Here is a 23,284-nt window from a genome sequence, read left to right as displayed (position 1 = left end):
GAACTGTGACTGTGGTTCCTACCAATTTTAAGAGTTGTCCACGGAGCTGCTGGACAGCTCTAGATTTTGGGGGTCAGATATTTCTTTGGGATTGTGAAGGCAATGACCTCCAATTTAGTACCCTCCACTCACAAAACTCAAAATCAGCTACATAAATGTATGTGATTCAAATGTAAAAGGTTACTTGTAGAAATAGTTGGTAGTGTATATCAATGGTTAACTAAAAAGGATGCTATAACATATTTGAATCTACCTTGTTTGAAATCACTCACATCATTCGAGGCTCATAACTGCAATTACATTTTATTATATACTTAAATCAGTATTATTAAGCGATACAACAATAGTTTAAACAAACTATACATGTTTAACATGTATTCATTATTTCAATTATTCATGCACTTTGATAACACAAGCATGTAGTGGAATTTTGCATACATTTGTTATAATCTATTACAAATGGAATACAGAGTGAAAGGTTAGGTACAAAGAGGTACAACTATGGTGCTAATGATACACAATGATAAATATACATCATCTTCATCATCATAAATCCAACTCTGCATTAACACAGTTTTAGCTTTGTGAGATAAATCCATGCTCAAAGAGCAACAAATGTAGTTGTGCATCCTTCACATATCCACAAGTAATTTTCTGTTTGAATAAGCTTAAACATTCATGGATCCCTTTTGAAGGTGGGTGTGGCTGATTACATTTGCAGGTTTAGTTACCAAAATCAGCGCCTTATTTTGAGCATCAAGGAATGAAACTGAGAAGAAAGTAGACAAGTAAACGAGGTTTGTGATGTGTTGGAGTGGTGTAAAGGATATTCTCAGCAATTAATCATGTCATTATCATCTTTTACCGCACCTTGTCAACACTCTACATGTTTTTGACGTTAACTAAGGCTAATACAAACTTGAAGCCAGTCAGTAGGATATATTTGCAGGAAGTCAGGTTCCAACTATCAAGGCCAAAGAATCCACCAGCTAAAGTTTGTTGTGAAGGCAATAGGTGGATGGTGAAGTGCCTGTTTCGCATAGAAATATTCTAGTCTCTGAAAGACCCAGTCTAAATCTATTCTAAAGGCATTATAATACTAGTACCACCTCTGAAGAAGGATGCACCATGCCTGAAATGCAGCCTCGTGGTGGATATACAACATTGGATGACAAAAATCTTCACGAAGCCTTGCCATTGATTTTTACAATTGTAATCTATAGATCAACAGGAGATGGAAAGGATGTTATCTATGTCTGAGCAAAACCTTTTTGGGAAACTGGGGAAACTGTTGAAACCATTTCTTACAGCTTCAATAATTGGGGAAACTATTATGTTTGGCACCAGAAATACCCAAGCAGGATAATCTGCATTACATGCTCTATGAACATTTTGGGAATAAGAGGGGATTGTGGAAAAACACTGTTAGATAACGGGGTCACCGAAACATAGGGGCATCCATTGGGACATCGATTTGCCAAATCTTTTCATTTGTATTTCTGGCATAATGCTTACAGACTCACTTAGGATGCAAAGAACTAAATGAATAAATATAATTGATTGAGTGGAGGCGCATTCTTCAGGGAAGCCAGAAGAACTAACCAGAGATAACCAAATGTCCAGCAAATCCCTAAAAAATACCTTTTTCTACAATTACTTAAATAACCCGCTGAGGTGATCCGCTGCTACATTATTCATTATGTGTTTTTTGAACAGGTGGCAAGGATGGTAAGTATGTTAGACTTCTTGATGGGATTATAAAACTGATTTTAATGTAGATCTCTGCATAGACCCAACCCATGTTTCTGGCTTTTGTTAGTATGTTTGGCTCCAGTACTGATATAAAAGGGTCTCTGCTGAAATAAAGGGTAATCAACCATCACACAGTAGTACTGATAATATTGATGCTATTAAAATTGAGTACTATTCATTCTGGTGCCATGATAGATTAGGGCACCCTCAACCTTATATGCCCCTTAGTAGCATTCCATACCTGAAGTGCCACAAACATGATAAACTTCATGTTGACCAGCTCCCCTTTAAAATTCAGCTCCACTTGTGTCAGGATGTGAGAAATGCACCTGCTCAATGATGCAAGTACTGAAGTGGGAAACAGAGGGTCACGGTACAGGAAGTAATTCAGCTATGGCTCAGTACCCGGTCTTGAATATGAGGAGATGAGAATGTTTTGTAAAACAATTAGGGTTAGATTTTTCTCACATATAGAATGCCTCAAATAAAGGCTAAACTGTGGAGGCCCACCAATACACCAGTAGGTCCATTGCCCAGCAAAGTACAACAATGGGATAAAGCACACTGTTGGTATTAGGGAACACAAGACACGTTTCACCCGTATTTGTAGGGTAGGAACAAAAGGCAATGTCAGAGCGGAAAGAAGACATTAATACATAGGAGTCCCGAAAGAGGATAAAATATTTTTTTTAAAGGAGAACATGTGCACAATGGTGACTAAGTATAAGAGAAGAAAGTTTCAATCGATACTCATGTAGCTCACAAACAAAAGGACAGTAATAAGTGAAAGAATAAAGCAAGTGATACAGCTAATAGAACTAAAGTACTATGACTATGCCACCAGTACATTGTGACAGTGATGGGTCATAGATAAAGATGTCCATAACAGGGCGACATTAGTGTGAACTGCAACAGTGTTGCTTACAGACTGAGACGCAGTCCTCTCTTCCAGCCTTCACCCATCTCCAAACAAGTCATGTCACTGAGGAGAGTGAGTCATGATCACACCAACCTCTCCTATGAATGTATGGGCTCAGTAATCAAATGTTGAACATTGTTGAAAAACATTTTCTATTTGAATGAACAGCAGATGAATAACAATGCTAAGTTTTTCTGGGCACAGTGTTAAATTACCCATGTCAGCAATCCTACTGACTTGCCATATATATCGTCTAGTTGTAGAAAATCTGCATGCCCCAATATTTAGAACTAGGTCTCAGCATTTAGATTCCCTTCATTGAGGTGGTGAATTCTATGATCCTTTACAATAGAATTTTGCATGGCACCACTGCACATATAAGACAAAAATATGTTTGTACCAATATAATGAATTAGTTGTTTGCGTTTGTAATTTTGAGCATCTGCGTTTGTCACTCTGTGTGTGTGTATGTGTGTGTGTGTCCCCACACGCATGCACTGTTTGATCAAGTGGCAAATGCAGGATTAAACTTCTGCTCTTCAGGGTACAATGTCACATATATTTCAATAGGGCATCATGTCTTCATTAAATACTGCAATATGTTAAACCATTTGTTCTAAGCATAACAGGTACAGGAAAGACAAAGACCCAAAAATCATTAACACCCACAGATGGAGGCTTTTGCAAAAGTAATGGAAAAGGTGTGTATTCGTGTGTTATATATAATGTCATTTAAACCAACATTTACATTCAATAATGCTTGCCCATTTCTCGAAAGGACCTTTTTGGTAATATGTGATTATAAGGTTTTCGAAGTACCATTGAGCAGAATACTCTACATGGTTGTCATTACCTGTATCAAGCAGTGTCCAACAATCTATTGAAAAGGTCTAAAACATGTACGTATCACTACAAATATTATGGTCTTTTGAATTTCACACATCGGTGCCACAGAAGAAATAACATTTGTAATTAGTTGAGGTGAAACATCATCTCACAAGAATAATTTAACACCAACAATAGTGACTATAACAAGCACTAAGTTGTAGAGGCCCAAATACACAATCTGATCAAATTTGAACATATTACACCATTTACATCAAACACTGTATCTGACCTACTCCAGTTTCTAGACTGCACTATGATCCTTTTCATCTAATGGAATGCATATCGCTAGACAAATTCAAGCATGCACAATAACACAAAACGATGAATTTACAGAACATCTTTTTATGATAAAAGCCCGTTGTTTTAGTATGTTCTCCTTTATACTGGAAACAACAGCACAGAGTTAAGGATATTTTCAAAACAATAAAAGTAATGCAGACAGACATTTGATTATTTGTCAGCTATGGTTGTCATTAAACGGTATTCAATATCTTGGATGGGCCATGTGATCGCAAAGACAAAGTTAGGTAGAAACATTTTCTGTTCATTAAATACATCTTTCCTAGTTTTCGGTAAATTAGGGGCCAAATGTACTAAGACTGAATTTAGTAAAAGTTACCAGATTAATTCTTATTTAGAAAATTCACCTATTTAATATTAGGTCGATTTGCAAAATTACCATTCATAGTGCATAACAATCAGACCTACCTCAATAAAATGCATGAGGTAGGTACAAAATTGCTACCCACTTCTTCTGTTAGCAATCACAGGGATGGTGGTCTTCTTGGGTCAGTAGATCACCATGTATGTGATTGCTTTTCAATAAAGCTATTTTTTTATGTAATTCATTTCCCTAAACGTAATATGGAATGCATTTAAAAAACGGAAACACGCACAAACATTTTAAATGAGTACGCAGTGGACCCACTACTCCTAAAAATGTTTTTTAAACATTCACCAAGGGGAAGGGGTCTCAAGGGGTCTCATAGAGATCCCTCTCTATTTGGGAATCGGCACCCAAATTTTAAAGCACAAAACATTAATACTTCCCTTGCCAAATCGGTATTTGGAAGGGAAACCCAAAACACGCTTCTTCTAACGATGATTTATTCTGTAGCTGCAAGCCCAAATTGTCATTGGATAAAGGTGTACGAAAAAGCAGATTGGGTTTGAAACATATCGTAAGGCCATCAGGCGGTCACCAAGTGTCCAATTTGGCAAATTAGACTCTTGCAACCAGCAAATACCTTAGCACATTTGGCCCTTGGTGCAGTATTATAGCAACTATAATTTATGATGCAATGGAGTGCAGTCCTAGGTTTGGAAATATTCCAAGTTTTGGCCATCAGTATTTACCAACTGAGTAATTACTGCAAAATTCCAAGTTTTGGTCTTGGGAAAGAGGAATAACACACTAACAGTGCACCTTGTCACAAAATTGAAATGTGTAGTGTTTCCTGCACAAAGTGGGCCTAACGTTTCCTACAACAAATTGTGCTTGCAAAACCGCCAAGGTGTTGAAAGAGCATGCCTGATATAATTCCAACTCTTATCTGTGCACATATTGGAATTTGGCAGCTGTTTAGAAAGAGCTCCAAAAAATTTGATGATATTTGAAATGGTAAAAAATGCTTTACAGCATTTTGGAAGAGGCAACCAAAGTTATTTATCTGATGATTTTTAATGTTGAGCCCCATTTGTATTGAAAAAGAATCGCATCTTGGCAATCTCTTTATTTTCCGTGGGCTCACTGACTTCTAAATGTAGAATTTGCATTTTTTCCAATTGTACCAAAAAAAGAAAAGCAGATCTCTGCTGCATGTGTTTTGTTTTTATGGCTCAATCACAATAACAGCAAGGTTGTTATTGAATAACACTTTTCCATTTTTCTTGTGACTACATCCTGGTAACTTTAGATCATTCAATATTTCAGCTACAAGCTCAGGTGGAGCTGTTTTACAAAATTGATCTGTCTCTGTCAAAAAGTCCATCAGAAGCTCACCATTTCTGTTCCCTTGGATAAAGCATTCCGAAATGTCCATATCAGAAGGTAAATCATAGTGTTCATATTTAGCCCCTAGTGCATCTAGATGATTCTTTATGTCCCAAGAAGTGATGAGCAAACTCATGTCACAAACGGCCAAGTGCTGGCTATGTTTTTTCCACAAAGTGTCCCATCCACTGCTTCCTGTGAAAAAATATCATATATAGTCAATCAATCAGGGTGTGTATATAGTTATTCAGGATAAAAGAGTGCTTGGCCGTAGTAGCCCTATTATGGATTCAATAACATGGATACTTTCAGGAGTACTGTGGACCAAAAGCTGCAGATCATGATGTTCTTGTTACAATTACTGCTGTTTTTACATTTCAAAATGGTTCTCTTTTAAAAAAACGATAGTTAAATTCATGTAGGATAAACAGGTGTGGAAATGTCTTCAAACTTACATTTCCACCAGTGCCTGAGTGGAAGTTTCCACTGAGATGTAAAATGTATGGGTCTACACCACTTTACCTAAAAAAGTGGAAATGCATAATACTGAAATTATGACTATATAGTTACTACTAGTAACTTTTCAACCAAATTCTATGAATAAAGACATAGATGGAGATCTCTATAGCAAAGGAGGCGATCTCAATCCCTGCTCTGTAAAATGTACAAAGTAAAAGTATAAGAAACAGCATTCTCCTGACCAAAGTCATACACACCTGACAAACAGTAACCCTGGAAGCAAATAAATGAGAGCTTCCCATTAGACTTATTTACCTTGCTCACTGCTGTAGCCTCCTTCATGCAACCTATTCCACTCAAGAGAAATATGAAATGTACTTACAAGGAGGCACACCTTGTAGCTATCTTTGTTGGTGATCAATAAAAGAAAATACATAGTCTGCCTCGAAACATACTTAGTGAAGCAGGGAAAGTGGCCATGTGGCAGGAGTTGACAAACTCTATCAAGGTATTGAGGTTAGAGGTATGCATTATTGGGGGCCCATCCCTCAATAAAATGGCAAGATGATAGGTGATTGTGGTAGAAGAGGCTTTACAGGGTGCAGGAGGAATAATCAGACTTGGATTCTGTATTCATTGTACACCTTTTGATTAATGTATCCTTGCCACCATGTACTCTGAACTGAGTGTGGCCTGCCGGCTCTAGAGAATTTCAACATAATACTGGGAAATACCCTAAACCCCACTACATTTTCACTAAATTACAACTCACCTCCAATGTCAAACTCTAGGTACTCATCTCACTCAGCTCATTCACACTTATGTTTATCCTCCCCTTTACATTGTATGTTGATACTTTAACTTTCTTTTATACAGTCCTTACATCAAAACATAGGCAGTAACTACTGGTACAGATTTATCCTTTAGGGTAGCAGGGTGACAAATAGGTCACGTTTCAGTACCTCCCTATCACCCACACATGTATGCTATGCTGATATCATTTACATTAACAGACTTTACAGAACTGGATTTCTTCTTGATACCACAATACTGATACTAATGCATCCTGTTTACATATTTTAGGAGAAATTACACAAAGACATACTTATATTGCAATTTCATAGACCTTAGATCAAGTCACTTTCTAATTCGAAGGTCCTGGGTTGCAAGATAATCTGCCACCTGCCACAACCAACTCGTATGCTTCAATCACAGAGCCTGGTAAGTGTTCATTAAGATCAACTGGAATTTGCATAACCACATTTCCATTTGGATTAGAGCCACAACTATCATTAAACCCTCATGTTCAGCATGGGCAAGCTAATTATCCAATGAGAGAATTTACATGGTTAATCTATGTTCTTATGTCACTTAAACCATAAGTTCATTGGGACGTATGTCTCTTATCACCAACTATTAGCACCCAAGTGTCCATTACAGACAACTGTTAGGTGATGGATTGTTTTTATCACAGCACTCAACAGTCTCTCTCAACATGTCAGTCTATGACTACAGATTACAGTTTACAACATAATCTCTTTAACAGTAATCCTGGGCATGCTAATAGCCTTTTACTCTTCTTTATGAACTATGTATTAATAATATTTTGAAGTATACAGATACTCATTATGCGGGGTATTTTATAATTTGAACATATCTCCTTCCCCATCTTCAGTGATACAAAGGCTCCTGGTGTTCACTCTATGTCCAATCCATCAGATGACATCAAAAGATATCCTGCAATTTCAGTCCCTACTTTCTGATGGTGAGGTAAATGGGTGACCTCAATACATGCACTATTATCTACATATATTTATAGCATATTTTCAATATTTCTATTTCCTATTTAATATCAGCGGCTGATCTACTTCTCTACATGATGATGAACATTTTTGCATCCTTGATACTATTTATGTCAATTGTCAAAGTAAAATTCAGTCTTCCGTCATAACTATGACATGTATCTTCACTTTGTTCACCAGTTGATAGTTCTCTGCAGACATGTCCACATTTTTTGGGAGGACCGAGGTTCAGCAGCAGGTACCTAGACGTCTGCCCACAAAGAGAACATCTATGGTTGGAGGGAGTAAGGCAATATTTTATCCAATTTGTATTGATATATATTAACCTAAAATTAAAAATGTAAATATTTTAGTATTTCTAATCTTTATGCTAGAGTGTCATCTCTTGCTTTCAGATACTGCACAACACCTCTGTTTTAGACATATACACAATCTGTAATGTCAAACTCACTACATAGATTATCATTGCCTTTTCTCTTCTGGGAACCAAGAGCCTGGAGATGAAACCAGCAAAGGATGGTATGCATTTCAGGGGGAAAGCCCTTTTGTCTTACAAGTTGTATTGTGCACAGCTCCACACCTGAAGATGAGGAGGAGATTGTTGGTCCTACCCAGGACCTCTAAGATTGCCATCAGTCTCCCTCCTAGGGAACTCTTACAGATTGTAAATCCCCAGGAAATCACAGCAATGCTATTAATGTTTGTCCTGGCTATGAGGGACTCTCCTACACCCAGCTCTCAACCTACAGGTACCTCCGCTGTCTCCCTTTGACCTACCTCCACTGTAGAAGAAACCTGTCTTCTACAAATAAAATGCTAGAGTGTCATCTCTTGCTTTCAGATACTTCACAACACCTCTGTTTTAGACATATACACAATCTGTAATGTCAAACTCACTACATAGATTATCATTGCCTTTTCTCTTCTGGGAACCAAGAGCCTGGAGATGAAACCAGCAAAGGATGGTATGCATTTCAGGGGGAAAGCCCTTTTGTCTTACAAGTTGTATTGTGCACAGCTCCACACCTGAAGATGAGGAGGAGATTGTTGGTCCTACCCAGGACCTCTAAGATTGCCATCAGTCTCCCTCCTAGGGAACTCTTACAGATTGTAAATCCCCAGGAAACCACAGCAATGCTATTAATGTTTGTCCTGGCTATGAGGGACTCTCCTACACCCAGCTCTCAACCTACAGGTACCTCCGCGGTCTCCCTTTGACCTACCTCCACTGTAGAAGAAACCTGTCTTCTACAAATAAAATGCTAGAGTGTCATCTCTTGCTTTCAGATACTTCACAACACCTCTGTTTTAGACATATACACAATCTGTAATGTCAAACTCACTACATAGATTATCATTGCCTTTTCTCTTCTGGGAACCAAGAGCCTGGAGATAAAACCAGCAAAGGATGGTATGCATTTCAGGGGGAAAGCCCTTTTGTCTTACAAGTTGTATTGTGCACAGCTCCACACCTGAAGATGAGGAGGAGATTGTTGGTCCTACTCAGGACCTCTAAGATTGCCATCAGTCTCCCTCCTAGGGAACTCTTACAGATTGTAAATCCCCAGGAAACCACAGCAATGCTATTAATGTTTGTCCTGGCTATGAGGGACTCTCCTACACCCAGCTCTCAACCTACAGGTACCTCCGCTGACTCCCTTTGACCTCCCTCCACTGTAGAAGAAACCTGTCTTCTACAAATAAAATGCTAGAGTGTCATCTCTTGCTTTCAGATACTTCACAACACCTCTGTTTTAGACATATACACAATCTGTAATGTCAAACTCACTACATAGATTATCATTGCCTTTTCTCTTCTGGGAACCAAGAGCCTGGAGATGAAACCAGCAAAGGATGGTATGCATTTCAGGGGGAAAGCCCTTTTGTCTTACAAGTTGTATTGTGCACAGCTCCACACCTGAAGAGGAGGAGGAGATTGTTGGTCCTACCCAGGACCTCTAAGATTGCCATCAGTCTCCCTCCTAGAGAACTCTTACAGATTGTAAATCCCCAGGAAACCACAGCAATGCTATTAATGTTTGTCCTGGCTATGAGGGACTCTCCTACACCCAGCTCTCAACCTACAGGTACCTCCGCTGACTCCCATTGACCTCCCTCCACTGTAGAAGAAACCTGTCTTCTACAAATAAAAAAAAATCTGGAAGGACTTCCCCATTTATCAATCTCTATCACACAACTTCTTATATGTCAACCTTCTACATAGTGGAGAGCCAGCTGGCATTGTCAGATGATCATGCATGTGAGGAGGCTTAGCATGGGCCCTCTGGAAGAATTCAGTTTTTTTCTAACAACAATCATATGTGTAGGGGGATATTTGTCAAATGAAGGAGACTCTGGGCTATGTCAAAAGACACAGGGAGAGGTTTGAAGGTTAATGCACAACATTTGTCTTGCAGAACATTAAGAAATGTCTCCATTACATAATTATGTTCCACTAGAAACACCCATGTGTGTCGTGAAAGGAGGATTCAAGGTGCCATGCCTGTATGTGAAAATTAAACAGGCTAAATTGCACATGTGTCTGTATCAATCCGCGGGCAAAGTCATGTGAGTCAGACATCTTGGGCAACACATCAACATGCATGGCCCATCCACCCTCACCCCAACCTCTTATCTTACCAACAACCCACGTGCACTCCCTACAAACTCACCCACACTACAATGACAACATCAATAGGAGCTCAGCACTGCATAGCTGGAATAATGGCAATCCCTCATGCATGTCTGCATGGACAATAACCACCACCATCATAAACAATTCACTTTCTCCCTGCAAACTTTGAGATGCCATCAGTGATGTTATAAGTGATGTCACTGACCATGTCATGAATGATGTAATGTGTCACGTCATCGGCAGTGCATTGCGGGCGCACGAGTTATAGTTAGCTGAACTAACTATAACGGGGGAATTTCAATGGTTTTGTATGAGTGAAATGTCCAGCTAACTGTGTGAAACCTATGGTTTTTTTCAGTGAATTTCTAAGGTTTTTTAAATGCTAATTCCTAACTATAACCTGGCTGAAACCCATGGTATTTTCAGCGAACTTCTAAGGTTTTTTAAATGCTAATTCCTAACTATAACGTGGCTGAAGAGAAACCAGTCAATGTTAGCCTATGGAAGGAAATTCAAGTTACTATAAGTATGGTTAGAATTACTTTTCAGGATCAGTAGTGGGCTGAAAGATGCAGCACCGAGGTCTCTCCTGATAACAGGTGAGTAAATCGGAATTCGTAGTTCGGCTGATTTTAGAGGAATTTTTTAAAGTTTCAAAACTCCACACTTAGAAGAATTTCCAAGTGAAACCAGTCAATGTTAGCCTAGGGAGGGAAATTCAAGTTACTGTAAGTACGGTTAGAATTACTTTTCAGGATCAGTAGTGTGCTGAAAGATGCAGCATCGAGGTCTCTCTTTCTGCTGAAAACCACAAAATAGATTCCTAAGAAGGAAATACAAGTTACTGGTAAGTACGCTTAGATTTACTGTTCAGGGTCCGTACTGGGCTCAAAGATGCAGCACTGAGGTTTCTCGTGATAACAGATGAGTAAATCGGAATTCGTAGTTCGGCTGATTTTAGAGGAATATTTTGCTCAATAGTGAGGGAAGGGGGCGGGGTCTGAGGTGACGTGTGTAAACACGCCCTGAGGCGCGTTTTAAGTTGGGAAATTAATTCCTCTTCAATCCTGAGGTCCCCTGTGGGCCAACTAGCCCACCAGGTGCCTCCAGTATGCGCCAGGGAGCTGGGTTGCCCGGAGGAGTTCAGGAGCCACACACCCTATTTACAACACTCTGCAACGCAGCTCTGTGGCACTTACTGGAGGTACCTGTTGGGCTAGTTGGCGCCTAGGAGACCTCTGGATTGAAGAGGAATTAATTCTCCAACTTAAAAAGCGCCACAGGGCGTGTTTGCCCACATATCACCTCAAGCCCCGCCCTCTACCTTCACCACTGTCCAAACGCTCCCGTAGCGCGTTCTATGTATGTACAGTACCAGAAAGGGTTCCCCGCACAGTGAAGCCACAGGAAAACACAAACGACTCGCACTCCAGGGTCCGTGTTCAAAAATCGTTTATTGGCGACTCGTTTCGACCAGGCGGTCTTTTTCGATAGCCAGCCACAAAAACACACAGTCACCATTTTAAAGTGCACTAAAGGGGTAGTGGAAAGTGACATAGGACAATCACCCAGTTCGAACTACACTAGTTTCAAAAACTACAACTGATATGGAAGACAGACTCAGTGGTGCAGAAGAAGTGTGCAGTTTAATGCTAGAAATCAAAATGCAAAAATCGCTCTATTATTTAAACAATTAAAAAATCAATATACATTGCATATTTGCGTTATACCCGTGATATCAGTTTAATTATGGCCAAGTGGCCCATAACTCTAAGTACTGAGCAAATATTTACATTTGTGCACCACATTGAGTCTTAAATATAAAATAACATCAGGCCTAGATATATATATATATATATTATATATATATATACATATAATATATATATTACCTACTGGCGATAGCCAGTAGGTATATATAGTTAGGATTTTTTTCCTATGGGACTTTTGAAAATTCTATGTCTAATAACTTTGGCGTTTGTGGACGGAATCGACTGAAATTTTCAGGAAAATGGCACATTTTTTTTCTGAGCAGCCCTTGAAAATTTGGGGGGGTTTCGTCAAGGGGGGGCCGAGAAAAAAGGGGGATCCCAAAACGCGTTTTTCCCATGTTAATTTCCATAGGGCGTTTGGCCTCACTTTTAGCTCGAACGGCTGAATGGATTTGCACGAAACTTGGCAAAATTGTAGGGACTGTTAGCCCGATGTGCCTTTGCTGGGTCTCAATATATGTGCTCCAGTGGATTTTGAGAAATTAACGTTTTAAAAAATGTATATATCTGTAAAGAAGAATGGCTATCTCAGCAGCCCCCGCCGAAAGACATTGTTAAAAAGTTGTATTGGGTGAGGATTCAAGAAAGGGACTCGTCAAACCTCGAAGTGGGGTGCTTTAACTGATCAATTTTTATTACATAAGCCTATACCGAAGCTGGAGCCATTCCTTGATTTTATCACCTTACCAAGAGACAGATCTCTGTTCCACAAAATGCGGCATGGCACCTTACCCCTGAATATCTTTACCAGCAGGTGGAAAAATTTCAAACATCACCAAATGGCATGTCCGGGGTGCCCTAATCCTACTGAAACGCTTGGACACTTCCTGTTTGCCTGTAGAGCATACAAGGGGGCAAGGAAAAGATGGCTACGCCCAGTATGCAGAGAATTGGGGACACGGCAGTGTTCAGTGGCTCTTCGCATTTTGACAACGGACACTTCCTCAATGTTGATAATTGCCGGGGTTGCAAAATTTCTGGGAAGTGCATGGCAAATACGATCTAAGCTGGTGCGATTTAGTACTGGGTAGTCATTCAAATCCTGTTAAATTGTTCGAATTAGCACTTTACCTCCTAGCACCCTTTTTTCTTTTGCTGTGACGTACTCATTTGGGTTCCTCTCCTTTTTTACTAATCTGGAATTTTTAGAAAAAACTATTTTTTAAACAAAATTTATATTGAATACTTTTAGCAACTTTTATCCCTTTTATGATGTAATAGTTTTTAATTCAATTTATGATGTATTTACTTTTATGATACTTTGCTATCGAATAAAGTACTACAACAATATCTGTGACAGCGTCCTGGATAGCGCACCAGTTTGCGTACTTTTCGCGTAACGGAGCTTTGCGAAGCGAAGCTGATTGGCTCTCCGGTGTCTGTCAACATTCTAAACAGTCCGTAGCGGCCGCCATTTTGTCTCTCGGTAGGATCGAGAGACAAGAGGAGGCCAAAACGAAGGGGGAAATAAAGGAAAGGGGGCAAAGTAGACCCCCTTCTGACCCCCTAGGATTGATGAGGGAGATAATAAAGTGTCCCGCGGGGTCAAAAAAAATAAATAAATAGCGATTTTTCCCCGTAGAGGCGTGTCCCGGTACGCGAACCGGGCAGCTAACTGGGCAGCTAACCGGCAGCGTAACGGGAGTCTGAGGAGAAGCTGATTGGCTGTCAACTTTGTAAACAGTCCGGAGCGGCCGCCATCTTGTCTCTCGGTAGGATCGAGAGACAAGAGGTGGTGAAAATCGAAGGGGGAAATGAAGGAAAGGGGGCAAGGTAGACCCCTCCTGACCCCCTAGGATTGATGAGGGGGATATTAAAGTGCCCCACGGGGCAAAGAAAATTAAATAAATAGCGATTTTTCCCCGTAGAGGCGCGTCCCGGTACGCGAACCGGGCAGCTAACTGGGCAGCTAACCGGCAGCGTAACGGGAGTCTGAGGAGAAGCTGATTGGCTGTCAACTTTGTAAACAGTCCGGAGCGGCCGCCATCTTGTCTCTCGGTAGGATCGAGAGACAAGAGGTGGTGAAAAACGAAGGGGGAAATGAAGGAAAGGGGGAATTGGTAGACCCCTCCTGACCCCCTAGGATTGATGAGGGGGCTATTAAAGTGCCCCGCAGGGCAAAAGGAAAAAAGAAAAAAAATTGAGATTTTTCGAGGTAGAGGCGCTTCCCGGTACGCCAACCGGGCAGCTAAATGGTAGCGTAACGGGAGTCCGACATCTTGTGTCTTGTGGGTTTGCGTACCGGGTAGCGTTCCGGTAAGCAGAACAAGTGGAAAACCAAAAGAAACAGTAAAAAATTAAAATAAAATTTAAAGGAATAGATTTCCACCAAACTTGGCAAAATTGTAGGGACTGTTTGTTTGATGTGCCTTTGCAAGGCCTCAAGATATGTGCACGTGTGGATTTTGTCTAATTAAGGTTAAAAACAATATATATATATCTGTAAGCGTGCTCTGGCGCGCTTACGTTACGGGTTTTGTTTACGCTGCAGAGACGATACGTCACGTTTATGTGACGCGTCATGAGGCGTCTCACGTGGCTACGTGATACGTCACGTAATAAAGAATATATTTTACACCTATAGATATTAGCTTTTAAAAAACCAATGAAATTCACTGAAAAAACCATAGGTTATACCATATATAGTTAGGAATTTGCATTTACAAAACCTTGAAAATTCACTGAAAAAACCATTGGTTATAGACCATATATAGTTAGGGATTAGCATTTACAAAACCTTATTTTACTCGCATAAAACCATTGAAATTCGCATATATAGTTAGTTGCGCTAACTATATATCGCGCACCCGCAATCCACTGCTGATGATGTCACATATTACATCATTCATGACATGGTCAGTGACATCACTGATGATATCACTGATGACATCTCAAATGACATCACTGATGACATCTCAAATGATATCACTGATGACATCACTGATGACATCTCATTTGACATTACTGATCACATCACTGATGATATCATTTATGTGATAATACAATGAACATCTTCAGACTTTAATATAACCTTAGATACAATCAGTGTAAACAGACACTCACAGACTGTCACTTATCCATGGAGTTACTCACACACCTAGTCAGTCATGCAAAGAATCAATCACACCTCCATTTTCTCAACTATACAGTTATACACACCTTACTTATTCAAACATATACTAACACATATTTACTCTCTTATACAATCCCTGATACATGTTCACAATGATCCATACAGCCACTCACACATTCACTGGCTCTAATGCACAGTTATTTATATATGTCAACTCTCACATGTACTGTGTTTTATATATGTACTTACTTTGACATGTAGCACTGAGATATCCATTCACTCACAAATACACTCATGCACAGTCAACCGCCCATTCAGCTGTTTCCACATGCACTTTTGAACCCATACATATAGTGAATCAACTACTCACACATCTATGCACAGAGTCACACACCTCCCAGCCACCCACATACACACTCAGTCTCCCATACAAATACTTGGGCAACCAATCAATAACCCATATAGTTACTCATATAGCTACTGATCAACACATGCAGCAGTTTACAGAACAACAGACATAATGATACACAAATTAAGACAGTTTAGTCACTAACCCATGCACTCAGTGAGACACATTAAATCACTCACTCATACAGTCAGTCATGCACCTACTAAATCCTTCATCCAGACACTTATACATCCACTCATTCTTCAATATGTAAGACATATTTTAACTTCACAGAAACATAAAGTCACTGGGTGATGTCATCAGTGATGTCATTTGAGATGTCATCAGTGATGTCATCAGTGATGTCACTGACCATGTCATGAATGATGTAATATGTGACATCATCAGCAGTGGATTGCGGGTGCGCGATATATAGTTAGCGCAACTAACTATATATGCGAATTTCAATGGTTTTATGCAAGTAAAATAAGGTTTTGTAAATGCTAATCCCTAACTATATATGGTCTATAACCAATGGTTTTTTCAGTGAATATATATATATATATATATATATATATATATATATATATATATATATATATATATATATATATATCACCTCCACAATGGTTCCTTGTCAGGATTTGTGCAGCGCTCATGCATGTGCATTGTCCTGCGGCTGAACCACGCCGCTTAATCTCTCCACAACTTTTCCCGCGGGGGAAACACAACGGTTCGCACAACCAACTGGAGTTTAAACAGCAATCTCCTTTTATTTTTCAAATCAACATAGGGCAAATAACGCACTTGATCTACGCGTTTCGGTGTATCGCCACCTTGCTCACGATCATCGGGTTTGCCCCACCCGTATGCATTTGTAACCAACTTTTTTTCAAAATCATGTTACTTCCTGTCACATGTATTGCTAAGGATTCTGGTCCTTGTAGTTTTACCAGTTCATTACAAAGCAAAATATCAACTTTTAGTGCACCAAACAAAAACAATTGTTACTAAATCAACATATAAGTCCTTCATTCAGCTTGTCACTGTGTCAAGCGCCTTCCAATAGGCTGATGTCTCTATCATATATTCTGCCTCCAGATAGGCACCTTTTGCCATCCAGTAAACATTGTCCCTTTGTTGCAGTACCATTATACAGTTTATTTACAGGTGCACATATAATTCCTCCGATTGATTCAACCCATTTGTGTGTAGGGTCCTCAGGTTTATGATGAATCTCGATTCTGCCTGCCTTAATTGTCTTTCTCGATCACCTCCCCGCTCACCTTTGGTAATCGTATGTATGCCATAAAATCTCAGTTGTGAGTGGGTCTGTGAGTGGGTACATGAGCATATGAGTAGGCCTATCAGTGGGTGTGAGGTAAAAAAACTAAAGAGGCACATGGAAACATGTCCTTGTGCCAGCTCCCCATGTGACGGTCCTCCTGTCCAGCTTCTCTGCAGTCCACTACCCTCTGCTGTATTCGGTTTTGTGCCTCCTCCACTCGTTTTCTGCCTCTTCCCTCCTTGCTCCTGCCCTCTACTTTGCCTGCTTGTTCTACCCATTTTCCTGCCTCTTTCTGCATGCCCCTGACCTGCCTCTTGCTGCTCATTTTTTACCTCTATATGCCTCTTGCTGCTCATTTCTGACCTTTATTTTGCCTCTTGCTCCTCTTTTCTAACTTCTATTTTGCCTCTTTCTGCCCATTATTTTGACACATTCTAGTAATTTCTGACCTTTTCTCTGCTTCTAGCTACTGGTTTCTAACCTCCAATCTGCATCTTTTGTTCTCTTCTGACCTTTATTCTGCTCCTTTCTGAACTTTATTCTGCCACTTTCTGCAAGTTTCTGACATTTGCTTTGCTTCTTTTTGCTAATTTCTGACCATTATTCTGCCACTTTCTACTTGGTTCTAACCTTTATTCTGCCTATTTCTGTAATTTCTCATCTTTATTTTGCCTCTTGCTGCTCGTTTCTGACCTTTATTTTGCATCTTTCTGCTTGTTGCTGACCTTTATTTTGCCTCTTGCTGTTCATTGCAGACCTTCTTTCTGCCTCTTATGGCTCGTTCCACACCTTTATTTTGCCTCTTTCTGTTCCTTGTCGAACTTTATTTAGCTTCTTTCTGATCATTTCTGACCCTTTTTTGCCTCTTTCTGCTCTTTTCTGTGGGACTGCGGGGGGTCGTCAAGGCCCCTGTAGTCCCAGCCGGCTGCAGAAAACCAGCATTGCTGCTGCATTTAGGGAGCTGCTGGAAAAGCAGCTCCCCCCGGGCAGGAGCAATTGTTTTATCTCTTTATCTGACCAGAGATGAAACGTCTGCTTCAACACTTCAGCACTTTGACAGCTCTCGCCCACTGGAACTGGAGTGTTTGCAGCAAAAGCAAACTGGACACCCCAGGACACAGCAGGAGCTGGTCCTGGTGGGTGGGAGTACTCAGGACTATGTATGGCTCAAGGAGACGGGTGCGCCCACTCCTTCTATTTGCATGGGCTGCCCTGGGGAGGTGGTGGTCCCAGGGGCTGAGAAAGACCCAGAAGGGAGTCCTCTTGGCTCTCCTCCTTTTTAAAAAAGTAAAAGAAAGCCTCAGGGAGGTTCTGCTTGCCAGCTAATTTATTTATAGACCTGGGGAGGTGGTGGTCACTGGGGTTTGGGGATGAAGTCCAAAAGTTCCCCCTAATCAAGTTAATTCTAACCCTGGGGAGGTGGTGGTCCCTGGGGCTCGGAGGTCCATGAGGCTCCCCATTTCTTTGTATTTAGCCCCAGGGTAGTGGACCCAGTGGCTCGGTGATCCGCGTGCCCCTAGTCAATTTATTTATAGCCTCGGGGAGGTGGTGGTCCCTAGGGCTCGGGTGGTCTGAGTGCCCCATGCATTGTTATATGTCCCAGGGAGGTGTGGTACCCTGAGCATAATTTATCCCAATGAGGAGGGCCCCAGGCGCCCCTCCTTTTTTAAAGCACCTGGGACCTGATCTTTTGAATGGGTGTGACTGTTTGATTGATTCAGATTCTCCGTCCATCATCACCCCCTTTTGTACCGCTTTTGGCCGCCATAAGTGTGGCAGGGTATGCTGAGACGTGAGTCCCTTGCTCACTTTGCCACCGGATTTAAGCAAGCCAGGCTGAAGATGCCTGGAATGCCAGAAACCGGTCTTCGGAAGCTTATTTCCGGTCCAGGGAAGACATGGCTTGGCAGTTCGGGCTGGACTGTTCCCATGAGGCACAGGATCAGACTGATTTGTATATAGCCATGTCTGAACTGGGGTGGCAGATTGGGCTAAAGAACGGTGATGGATTAAACCCAGATCTTTTGACTGGGTGTGAGTGTTTGATTGATTCAGATTCTCCGTCCATCACCACCCCCTTTTGTACCGTTAAAAAACATAAATTGACACAGATTCATGGCTCCATCGCATTCCCGTGGCAAATCTGTTTCTTAAAAAAGTGCATTTTGGCCCTTTCGGTGTAACAGGGAGACCCATCAAAGTTGGGGGTCAGGTATTCCTACCCTGCCCCCTTTTCTTTTTTTGTGGTATGGATGCCAACATTTCCTGTTTGAAATGTTGGCAGTCAATCAGATTTCAGCATTATTATTATTATTATTATTTAAGAAGCTTATAGAGCGCACAGCTACCCCCGAAGGGGGTATCCCGGCGCTACAGAGTACTTGTCAATCTGAAAGGGCGCTACAAAGTGCATGTTGGACAGAAAGAGAAGGCTGTTTTAAGGGATAGTAAACAGCCAGGTCTTGAGTTTACGGCGGAACACTTGCTCCGATTCAATAAACCTGAGATCCAGTGGGAGGCTGTTCCAAAATTTGGCAGCAGCTACTCCAAACGTTCTGCCCCCGCTCCTGGCGAGACAAAATCTGGGTACCACCAGGAGACGTAGGCTGTTAGATCTTAATGATCTGACAGATCGAGATAATTTGAGTCTTTTACTCAAATAAGCCGGGCCTGATCCGTTAATGGCACGGAAGGCAAGGATCAAAACTTTAAACTGGATACGCCTGGAGATGGGGAGCCAGTGCAGTTCTTTCCGATAAGCCTCTACAGAGTGGTGGAAAGGAAAATTTCCGATTAGTCTAGCAGCTGCATTTTGAACAACTTGTAACCTTTCAATAGGTAGAAGGGACGCCTGCATAGAGACTGTTGGCATAGTCTAAATGCGACGTGATCAGGGCATGGACAACAGTCTTACGGGAGTCCAAAGGAAGATAGGGGAATATCTTCCTGATCATGCGCAGTTTGCCAAAGCAGGCAGATGTAACTTTGTTGATCTGGGCTTTACAAGACAGGTTGTTATCAAAATGGAAACCCAGATTGCGAGCTGACTGGACTGGAATTGGAGGAGGGTTCAGAACGGCAGGCCACCACAGGGTAGTAGAAGGGGCAGATTTTTGGTTAAAAAATAGAACCTCCGTTTTGTCAGTGTTCAAGACCAGATGGTTGGCAGCCATCCAAGAGCAGATGTTGCCAAGGCAGTTGCGAAAGTTAGAGATCTAGCAGTGCAGTCTCTGTGCTAAAGCCGGTTCTAAAACCCGACTGGGAGTCATGCAGCAGCTGGTTAGTTTCTAGATAATAGGACAATTGCCTCTGAACTACCTTTTCCAGGATCTTAGCAGGTTTGGGAAGAAGGGATATTGGACGGTAGTTGCAAAATTGCGAGGGATCCGCATCCGTTTTTTTTAGGATGGGGACCAGCATGGCCTGTTTCCACACTGAGGGGAACTGACCTCTGGTTAAAGAGGAGTTCCATATGGAAAGGAGAGGGCTGATTAAGATCGGGGCAAGAATTCCCATCACTTTAGCGGGGACTGTATCCAATGGTGACCCTGAACTGACCTGACAGAGTAATTTCGAGGCCGTATCAAGCATAAGTTCTTCAAAGAAATTAAATGAGCATTGCTGAGAGTCAAGCTCAGCGGTCAGAGGGGGGGACGAGATTGGTATAAATGAGGAGGATAGATTAATAATTTTATCCTGAAAAAAATCAGAGAGCCCGTTGCAGAGGGCCTGGCTGGGAGAGCTCTGGGCCTTCATGGCAGGGGGATTTACAAAATCCTTCACTATCTTGAAGAGAGTTTTGGTGGAATTCTCAGCCTTTTTAATCAGCTGTGAAAAACAGCCTCTCATCGTGGACCGTTTTAGCTTTTGGAATTTATTCAAGGCCGACTTGTATACTGATTTGGACTCAGGATCATAGGACTGCCGCCATTTACGTTCAAGTTGTTTGCATCGACTCTTTTCCTCCCGCAACGTGGGAGAAAACCAAGGAGCAGAGGGTCGAGATCTAGCAGAAGTGATAGGGGCTAGAGGGGAGATAGCATCAAGTGCAGCGGTAAGAGCCGAATTATATCTAACAACTTCCTCATTGAGATCTAAGGAAGAATTGAACTGATAAGAGAAACAGGGGTCCAGGGTGGCACAGGTAACACTAGGCCATTTTCGTCCATTCTCTCTATTCAGAGAAGGAGGGGAAGGAAGGGAGTGAATAGTAATTTCAAAAGGAAGGAGAAAATGGTCAGACCAGGTAAGGGGCAGTGCAGGGAGCAAGGTGACACCAGGGTGATTCGTAAATAAAAGGTCAAGGGTATGACCAGCTATGTGTGTCGGACCATTAACCAATTGGGGCAGGGTTAAACCTTGCAAGGCTTCAATTAAAAGAGACGCCTGAGAGCAGGAAGGGTTGTTAACATGTAAATTGAAATCTCCTAACACTGTAAAATAAGCGTGTTTTAGGGAGAGATCGGCTATTGTGTGCAACAGGGTGGTAAGTGAAGAAGAGGAGGCAGTAGGGGGATTATATACCAGGATATCAGCTAAGATAGTAGTAGCTGAGTCCAGGATCGTAAAATACATAGCTTCAATAAGCCCTAGATTAGTGAGTTTCTTAGTGGTCAGTTTAAGATGTGATTTTAAGATAACAGCAAGGCCCCCTCCAGTTTTGTTATTGTCACGATTGATACCCACCAATCGATAGCCAGAGGGAGTGGCCAGGTATATATCAGGTTTGGAGGTATCTTTAAGCTACGTTTCAGTAAGGAATAGGATGTCCCAATCCTGCGTGTCAATAGATAGCCATATCTCATTGGCATGGCACGGCAGGGAGCGACAGTTGACTAGAGCCGCCTTTAATAACCTAGGGGGAATCTGGGTTTAGTGACCTTCAATGAAGGAGGGCACTGATTCCGAGAGGGAGCAATAGCGAATTTACACAAGGAGCAATTATAAGGAAGAGCCTCTAAGTTAGACGGACAACAGCAGACATCTGGGGAGCAGATGCCTTGTCTGAGCTGAAGGAGCTGGGTATTAGTCCAAGAAATTTTCATGGGTCGGGTGACAGGGGGACCGGCGCTAGGCGCGGGCGAGGCGCGGATGGGCGCAGACGGGCTAGCCTTAGGCGCGCCCGCTGCGCCCGCCCGCTGCGCGGACGGGAAGTCCCCTTTTTTATATCCATTCTGGAGGAGGGTGGGAGGCGTCCAAGAGCTGGAGCGCTACCCTGCCTCCCCCCAAGATGGCGGCTTAGCGTTCTACCAGCTGGCGTCAGCGCTGCAATCGGCTGCGCCGGGGGTGAGAGCCGAGTGCCTAAGCCCTGAACGAAGTAGTCTCGTCAGGATCAGTCAAGTAAGCAGTGACACAATTTTAAAAAGCTCTAAATAAAATATGTACAATTTTTAAAATACACATGTTAATGTCGGCAATAATCGGCAATAATCGCTAGAGATAGGGGATAGGTACAAGATGCCCCCGGCTTCCGCCTCAGGGGAGAAAGACAAGTAATCTGTCAAATGTCAGGAGGAAGCGCCTTAAGTAGCACGGGAGGGCGGGAGGCGTCCAAGAGCTGGAGCGCTACCCTGCCTCCCCCCAAGATGGCGGCTTAGCGTTCTACCAGCCGGCGTCAGCGCTGCAATCGGCTGCGCCGGGGGTGAGAGCCGAGTGCCTAAGCCCTGAACGAAGTAGTCTCCTCAGGATCAGTCAAGTAAGCAGTGACACAATTTTAAAAAGCTCCAAATAAAATATGTACAATTTTTAAAATACACATGTTAATGTCGGCAATAATAGGCAATAATCGCTAGAGATAGGGGATAGGTACAAGATGCCCCCGGCTTCCGCCTCAGGGGAGAAAGACAAGTAATCTTAGAGACATAGAGAATGTTGGATCCTCGGAGGACCCAAGTCCCTGTAAATACACTTATTCTTTTTTTAATATCTTCAAAACTGAATTAACAACAAGGGTTCTTTCTGCCCCAAGAGCTACCAGTTTTCAAACTTGGTGCAATTCCAACCAGCGGTTCAGGCTGTAGTCATGTCTAAACATCTCTATGGAAATTAACATTGGAAAAACAATTTTTTTACACCCCCCCATTTTTCTTTTACCAAGCTGGGTCACTCCAAAGTTTCCATGCACAAAAAGAATCACCAACACACTTTAAAAAAACTAATTTGTGAAGATTTGTCAACTGGCAACAAAGATACAGGAAAGTCAAAACATGTTTTTCCCATGGAAATATGGTTCTAACTATGAATATCTACTGGAGATCTCAGTAAGTAATATATATTATAAACCTGGCCCCGGGGATGGGGGTCCTCGTGCCAAAA

The 23,284-nt window shown here is 41.7% G+C and overlaps 1 protein-coding gene across 4 annotated transcripts in view; it reads right to left on the bottom strand.

Moving 5' to 3' along the window:
• Positions 1-287: 287 nt before the first annotated feature.
• The window catches only part of LOC147732926 (histamine N-methyltransferase A-like), a 196,162-nt gene continuing 173,165 nt past the window's right edge, over positions 288-23,284 (bottom strand). For 3 of the 4 annotated variants that reach the window (XM_086957464.1, XM_086957465.1, XM_086957462.1), the window contains one exon: positions 288-5,747. In XM_086957464.1, coding sequence (XP_086813590.1) covers positions 5,392-5,747 — 356 coding nt within the window. In that variant the 3' untranslated portion in view covers positions 288-5,391. Of the gene's footprint in view, positions 8,083-23,284 lie in introns of all 4 variants that reach the window. The other variant, XM_086957466.1, reaches the window with a different exon arrangement.

This window comes from Lissotriton vulgaris, chromosome 2_1 (genome assembly GCF_964263255.1).
Source record: "Lissotriton vulgaris chromosome 2_1, aLisVul1.2, whole genome shotgun sequence".
NCBI lineage: Eukaryota > Metazoa > Chordata > Amphibia > Caudata > Salamandridae > Lissotriton > Lissotriton vulgaris.
The sequence above is the reverse complement of the archived record's forward strand: the minus strand, read 5'-3'. Positions and strand labels throughout refer to the sequence as shown.